Source organism: Lissotriton vulgaris, chromosome 7 (genome assembly GCF_964263255.1).
Source record: "Lissotriton vulgaris chromosome 7, aLisVul1.2, whole genome shotgun sequence".
Taxonomy (NCBI): domain Eukaryota; kingdom Metazoa; phylum Chordata; class Amphibia; order Caudata; family Salamandridae; genus Lissotriton; species Lissotriton vulgaris.
The window spans coordinates 164,552,628-164,560,111 of record NC_141695.1 but is presented as its reverse complement, the minus strand read 5'-3'; the positions used below and the strand labels follow the sequence as shown (position 1 = coordinate 164,560,111).

Sequence of the window (7,484 nt, the reverse complement as noted above, 5' to 3'; positions counted from 1 at the left end):
GTAGGAGGCATGGGTCCCACATAATTCTGGTTAGCCCAGGTGTTAAAAAGGTGTGGAAAATAACCTTTACACCCTGGGAACCCAAAAGCCTTTGGCAGCTTGCTCAATTTCATGGGTTGGAAATTCAGGGTGTCTATGAAGCGTATTTTTAAAGGGCATACCGTCATCAGCATCAGTTTAGACCCCTGGGTTATGAGTTCCACCTGTATCTTTTCACGAATCATGTCTCGTAGAATAAAGAAGGAGTCATAGGCTTTCGAGTTGTGGGCCAGCATGATACATCCTTGGAATTTGGCTTGAATGAAAGTGCTCAGTAAATCACCAACGCACGTTCGTCCCTCAAACTCCCAGCTGTTGTCGGAAGTTAGATGGTGGGCGTAAATATAGTTAGGCTGGTGTACCCCCGTCTCTTGTGTGCACTCTATATCAAACACTATATAGTCCTCGGTCTTGGTCTGAGGTAGACCTTTAACCATATAACACTGGTGGCTGGTGCCGGACTCGTAAGACACATGACAACGGGGACATATCATACCTTTGCACTTGTGATCCGTTGCCACATACCGCCCACACTCACTGCAGTCCTTTTTAGGGACGCATGTGAAAGATTTCTCGTGTATGCTCAAGCAGTTTTGTGAGCGACAAAACATCCTACATGTGCCGCACCTCACCTTCAGGGTAGCGTCTTCTTTACAGCCATCCCTCTGACACATCTTACAATGCATTTCACATTGGTGGTATGTTTTATTGCTGTATATATGGTCACAGTGGGCGCACACATACCTGGCCCCCAGAAAACCTTTAAGGTTCAAGATGCCGTAAAAATGATTTTCGGCGTGGAGGACATATACGGTCTTGTTTCTCACAGGTCCCCTGGTTGTAAAGTACTTCCAGGAACCGTTGTGATGAAGAACTTTCACCGTCACGGCGAAATAGTTCTCAAAAAGACCTATATCACCAAAGCCGACCATTCGGTCAGGAGGTATTTCAAGAACCTCGTGGGCTTCAGCAGCTCTAGACATGATGACAGCGTCAGGGGTCTTGCGAGCCATCAGCAGCCCCACGATGCTGGCCGCCAGACATGTGTTGGCAGAGGGGCTGTTAAAGTTGAGCAGCCACCTTTGTTTCTTACCAATTATTTGACTGTAGAGAATGCTTTTTAAAGGTCTGGAAACACCCCCCTCACGCCCCCGTACAATCAGGGCTATGACTCTAAAAGTGCCATAGGCGACTAGTTCTGCCTTACTCTGTAAAAGCCTTGAGAGGTTTTCTAAAAATTGAACAGCGTCAAAAACATCTCGGGTCTTCCGCCTGGTGAACAACGGAGTGTCAAAACCCTGCCCCTGGAACCAGGGTTGGAAAAAGTCATTAGGCCCCACATTGTGTAACAACCTTTCTATGTGCTACTGCACAGCCTGATGTATAGCCAGAACACCATGATCGGATGATGTTATTTGATGGATGTTAATAAATCTAAACTCCTCATAGTGTTCTACGGCCCTAAACCTCTCTACATTGCGAGTGTAACTTCTAACACTCTCTAAAAACAAGGGCTCTGGGCCCTCATCAGTAGGAGTGTGAGTTGTGGAGGTGTTCTCTGTTGTGTCATTTTGGGGGGTCATGGGGGGACATGTCTCAGGGGTCCTTGTAAACCTGCGGGTAGCGCATATTCTAGCCTTCTTCAGCTTATTTATTAAACGCCGGCGTTGCTTTGTACTATTAAGCCACTTTTTTTTTCTTTTACGCGCCCAGGCTTTTCTAGATGCCATGGGCCATATTCATGAACACATTTTCCCATAGACACAGAATGGGCAAAACCCTTTGATGAATCTGGCCCCATGCCCCAGCCTACCTGAACAGGTAGGTCGGTGTCGTTGTACGACTTGTTCATGGAGGCATCCGCTACAGTTCCACCCCTAGGTCCTTCTGAATGTTGCTGTGTTTGGATTTTTAAAGCCATCCCCCCTACCCCCTTCAAATACCCGACCCTGGGTATGTTAGACCCTGCACCTGTGTATTGTCGGTGGTGAAGTGTTCGTTTATATGTTTCAGGAGCGGGTCTTGAAACTATGGTACAGTGTTTGAAGGGGTCTATGGAAACATTGGGGTCTAGGGAAACAGATGTGTCTTGTTTGAAGGGGTCTAGGGAAACAGGGCTGTCTTGTTTGAGGGGTTGTGAGGCAGCAGATGGGCGCTGTTTGAGCAGTCTTAAGAAGCGTACAGACTTTGTCACTAACCTCTGGACCTTACGGGTATATTTTGGGGGCCTCTTATGAGCACCAGTGGCTGTGGTGGTCTTTAGGGGCCGGTGCTGCCATAGTCACGCCCGTATAGCATGTATGTCTACCACAGCCGCCTGACACGCCTGGATGATCACTTTTTTACACACCCCAACCCTTTCCACGATCTTCTGATGGGCCAAACCTGTGTACAGGGTCTTGGTAGTCCCCACCCACCATTTTAGGTTTGCGGCGAGCGCCTGGCGTTTTAGTTTTCGAACAGCCATCTGCATCTCTTTTACATGAGCCGCAAATACCTCGGATGTGTTTACAGACCCCTCTTGAGCCTGCTTAGAGGGCCCCACCTTACGAGGCCTTATAAAGGGCTGCAACGCCTCAGGATCCTCTATACTGCTAACAGCCTTAGCACCATTCTGTAAAGCCTGTTCAGCTAGTGTTCTGGAAATAGGGACCCCCTGCGAAAGCCCTGGGGCGGACAGGAACGGAACATTGCAAACTTTGTATGGCAAACTCGGCTGTACCCCCTGGGCCCCCGTGGTATTGTCATCTACACTTATTGCTGAGGACTGTGTGGGGCTTATGACGGCAGCGGGGCTGGACACTGGACTGTACATGGGGCTGGCAGCTGGGCTGGACACGGGACTGTACACGGGGTTGGCAGCGGGGCTGGACACGGGACTGTACACGGGGTTGGCAGCGGGGCTGGACACGGGACTGTACACGGTATTGGCAGCGGGGCTGGTGGGGTTGTATGCCCCCGGTGGGGTACTAGGGGACAAAGGGTATGACGCTTGTGAGGAGCTGTCGTTGTAATCATGGGTCCTAGCTTCTGGGGTTCTACCTAGGCTGTCTACCATCCCCCTCAGCACCTCAAGAGCGTGGCTATTCACGATAGAAGGACCTTCTAGGGGTTGCGTATTATTATCACCCATTGAGACCCTAGGCTGGGCCTGAACACTTACAATTGGCTTTGGGGGCTGTTCAGGGGCGTGCACCTCTACATACACAGTTATTTTATTTGGCACTGTCTGTGGTTCCAGGATGCTGGGTGGATCCAGCGTTGCATTAGGGTTACTGAGGGCCTCTGCTAACTGTAGCTTAGGGACCCCCGGTTTCAGCTTCAGATGTTTTCTTGAGAGGCGTGATGTTTTAAGGGGCTGTGGCGGCGCCATCTCTTCTATACCCCCAGGTACAACTACCGCCTCCTTGGGGCTCATGGGTGTATAGGCCTCATTCAAGGGCTTAACAGCCTTTTTTACAGATAAGTCTAAGGGGCTATCTTTGGGTTCAGGGGTCCTAGGTTTCTTCTTCTCGGGGCTTAAGGTCTTTGCCTGGACCTCGGGGAGCACCGGCGCCGTCTTCTTTAGGTTTAAGGGTTCTGTTTGGGGCTCTGTGAATACCTTGGAGGACTTCACATGTTTTAAAGGGTTAGAAAGGTTCTCTGAGTCCCTATGTTTCTTCTTAAGGGCGCCAGTGTTTGAGACACCTTTCCCTTTTGATACGATGAGAGAGCTCAGACTCACTGTAGCTGTTTTACACAGACCCTGCCCTGTGTTATCTGTGTTTGTCAAGACTCCGCCAGTGCTGACTCCACCCCTGTGCAGAATAGATTGTTGTAGAGGATTGTTCATCATGTTTGGTGTGTAGTGCACAGAGCCTTTTTCGTGGCGTACACGCCTACTCAAGCCTTTTGTAGCGCTTCTGTTGTTCTGGATGGTTGCTGTTATGTCCCTTAAGGGCTGCGCCGACCTCTCTTCAGCAGCATGTTTCTGAGCCGCTTCTAAAATATAAACAGAAAAAATATATATGTTAGAGAAAGCATAAAAGAACACATACAATCAGCACAATCCTAAGTTCTACACAGCCACCTTTTTATATAGGCCTTGCTACAAGTCGTTGTACCCTTCTGCTTGAGAGTCTGTAACACCGCTAGTACTTTTCACACCCTTTGTAACAAACACACCTGATAGAGGTCTTTTTACAACTCCTTTCTTTGACGGTGGTCCCACTTTAGAAGGTAAAGCTTTCCTCTTCAAAGGGCTTTCTTTTGAATCTCGCGCCGCCTCTTGTACCTCGACGCCGTCCGGGTACAACGTGGGGGTGTCTGTAAAGAAAAAATAATACCCTGCCTTAGTCATCTTTCTGAGGAGTCCCCCTATACACCCTCAGGGTCAGGACTCGGGCCTACCCCTCCAACTCCCCAGCGTCTTAGACAGTTTAAATAACAGGGGTCTTTTTATTTACATGTGGGAACTGAAGTGTTTTGCACACTGTTCAGAGCTCCTTGAGCCTCGATGTACACCATAAGATCTTCAAAAACTTGTTGTAGGTCGGGATCATAAGCTGTAAAAGTATACATACATCAGACCCACATTAGAAAAAAAGGGAACTTCTGAGAGATTGGTGTACAAAACTACATAGAACTACACAACTCAATATATATATATATATATATATATATATACCTGGCTGAGGGGTTGTCAAGTCTACGGCGTTGCCAGTTATTACATGGGTGTCCAGCGAAGGGGGTATATTGGTAGCGGCTGCTTTTGCAGAGTCTTGCATCTGTATTAAAACAACATTAAAAAAAAGCACCTGTTTTTAGAAAGCGCCTTTCTTAAACACACGTATCACAACTTCAAACAATTCTGGTATACATTTACAAGGTTGGGTGTAACAACACACATTTTTTTTTTTAAAACCTCTGTCTGTGACACGCTAGGCATACATTTTTAAAAAAAAATAAGCGTTGCATGTGCTGCGCAAAAAACATATGTTTAAAAGAAAAAAAGCCCTGCTCCATATCCTGTAATTCTGGGTAAATGCCTTAATGTACAACCAACATCCTACCATGCAACCAGTGCGCATACGTGCTTGGCACTCTTTTGTAACATGTACATACCACTTTTCTCTTGTAACACCCTGCTTGCGCCCTCTTTCATTTGGCAGGCTTTTGATACTCGCGCCAGCGCCACAATTGCCTACATAGCGGTTATTCTTATGCTGGAGTGTCTGCCATTTATTGCAGTATTATACCTCTACTGATACTTTGTACGTTTTTGTAACCTGTACACATTTCACTTTTTTTCCTCCATTAATGCACCGTTTGCTACCTCATGTATTTTGGTTGCTCACTATTGTAATTTTTTGCAGCCTGTAATGCCCGCTTGCTACCTCAGGTATTTTGTTTTGCTCCCAAATGTCACTTTTACCCCGTGTAACTTATCGTCTGCTTTTGTAATTTTTTCACTGGTAATTTTCTGTTCCTATTGTGAAGCCTCTGACACTTTAGGGTAAAGTTTGCGCTAAATAAAAAATAAAAAAAACACACACCGGGACTGTAGGGCAAGGCCTGCCCCTTCAGTGACGATCTGCTGACATCACTGGAGGGGGGCGGGTCTTGCACCACAGCCCCAGAGAAGCCTCCCCGCCGCCATGCCTCGAGGACGTAGGGATCCACGTGGGCTCCTTGGAAATGCCCCTGGACCCTACGGCGGAGAACACCAGCACCGGAGCCCTCACCCCCCGGGCAGCGCCTTGCTGAAGCGGGCTCGGGGGCAATTTTAAAAACAACTTAGCGCCCCTGGGACGATAGAGCCCAGAGAACACATGAGCCCTAGCAACCCCGAGCAGCGCCACGGAGAAGCGGGCTCGGGCGATTTTCTTTAAAAAAAGGAGGCAAAACTCGGCACAAGGGCCCCGGAGCCCAGAGAACACTGGAGCCCCAGTACCCTCACCCCAAGCTGCGCCTACCACAAGCGGGCTCGGGGTAATTTTTATTTTTTTTAAAGCGGCAATACTCGGCACAAGGGCCCCGGAGCCCCACGAACACCAGAGCCCTAACACCCCCGAGAATGGCCATCAGCAAGCGGGCTCGGGGTCATTTTCTTTTTAAAAAAGCAGCAAAACTCGGCACAAGGGCCCCGGAGCCCCCCGAACACCGGAGCCCCAGGACCCTCACCCCGAGCAGCGCCATGGAGAAGCGGGCTCGGGGTCATTTTAAAAAAAAGCGGCAAATGAGGCACACGGGCACCCGGAGCCCTGAAGACCCCAGGGACCCTCGGACCCCTCACCCCGAGCAGCGCCACGGTGAAGCGGGCTCGGGGGTTTTTTTTTTTTTTTTTAAAGTGGCTAAATTCTGAACTTCGGCCCACAGAGCCCCCGGGACACCAGGAACTACAGCACCCTCACCCCGAGCAGCGCCATGGAGAAGCGGGCTCGGGGCTTTATTCATTAACTGGTGTCTCAAGCCCTCCACAACAGACCCAAAACGCCAGGACCATGGAGCCCACCCCAGAACCCTCAGAGGAGCTCCACGCATACTGAAGGACCACCATGCAGACTATCTTTTAAGGATCCAGACCCATACTTCTGACCCCCAAAACAACGGTTTGGTGAGTACAATAATGCTTTATTTATTTTGAAATTGTATGCAATGTATATTATTTAAAGACCCTCTGGTAAGCTTGCAATACCATCACCTCAAAGCCTTTAACATTTACTAGCATTAAATGTTCAGCATCCTGGTAAAATGTTTCTATGCTCTGTAAAATACACGTTTCCCCCTCTGCATGTACCCTCCTAAGGCCTACAACCTTATGCCCCTTAAATACAAGCCCTGCAAACTCTGCGGCAGCCCAACAACACCTCCTCTATTAACATTAAATACATACACACATAGCTTTAAACTCAAACCTTCAACGCCTTTATACATTTTAAATACATTTACATTTCACGTCTTGTAAAAAACTTCATTGGCACCATTATTCACATTAAGCATGTTGCAGCGCCTTAAACATTAACAGTTTACAAAGTACTATTTAGCATTTTCAAAACTAGTTTTGTATACTTTAAATACCACATACACATACATCCTTGCGCCATGCTTTATTTACCTTCCTTAAATTGTCACCGGCGGCTTCAATTTGGGAGAAGTTGCTCAGGTCCATTCTTGCCTTAAGACCCTAGGGTTGGCGCTATGCCTCCAAGACAATCCACTCGCTCCCCAAGGGTGTTGAAGGGCTTGTTGGTGCAGAAATCCTCAAAGTGCAGCAAAAAAAAAAAACAATCCAGGCCAGGCAATCCCAAAGGTTTCTTGACTTGGTTGTTGGTGAAGGAGTCCACAAGGTGCAGCAAAAGCAATCCACGCCACACGCATCCAGAGGTTTTTTGAATGGGTGTTTGACAGTGTTCCTTAAGGGGTCTTTTTTCTATCCTTGTACAGTTTATGCTGTATAGATCTGT

At 48.1% G+C, this 7,484-nt stretch overlaps 1 protein-coding gene across 1 annotated transcript; it reads right to left on the bottom strand.

Annotated features, from left to right (window-relative positions):
• Positions 1–2,320: 2,320 nt before the first annotated feature.
• On the bottom strand, positions 2,321–7,189 carry LOC147701071 (uncharacterized). Its single transcript, XM_086928569.1, has 5 exons — positions 7,136–7,189; positions 4,706–4,805; positions 4,485–4,583; positions 4,204–4,344; positions 2,321–4,020 (listed from the first exon to the last, which is right to left on the bottom strand). Exons 1-5 carry the CDS (start codon positions 7,187–7,189, stop codon positions 2,321–2,323), a joined length of 2,094 nt encoding a protein of 697 aa, XP_086784695.1.
• Positions 7,190–7,484: the final 295 nt, after the last annotated feature.

Coding starts and splice junctions, on each gene's coding strand:
- LOC147701071 (XM_086928569.1), bottom strand. CDS start 7,189: ATGGACCTGAGCAACTTCTCCCAAATTGAAGCCGCCGGTGACAATTTA. Junction 4,806..7,135: donor CCGGTGACAATTTAAGGAAG/GTAAATAAAGCA, acceptor GTTTTAATACAG/ATGCAAGACTCTGCAAAAGC. Junction 4,345..4,484: donor AAACACTTCAGTTCCCACAT/GTAAATAAAAAG, acceptor TTTTCTTTACAG/ACACCCCCACGTTGTACCCG.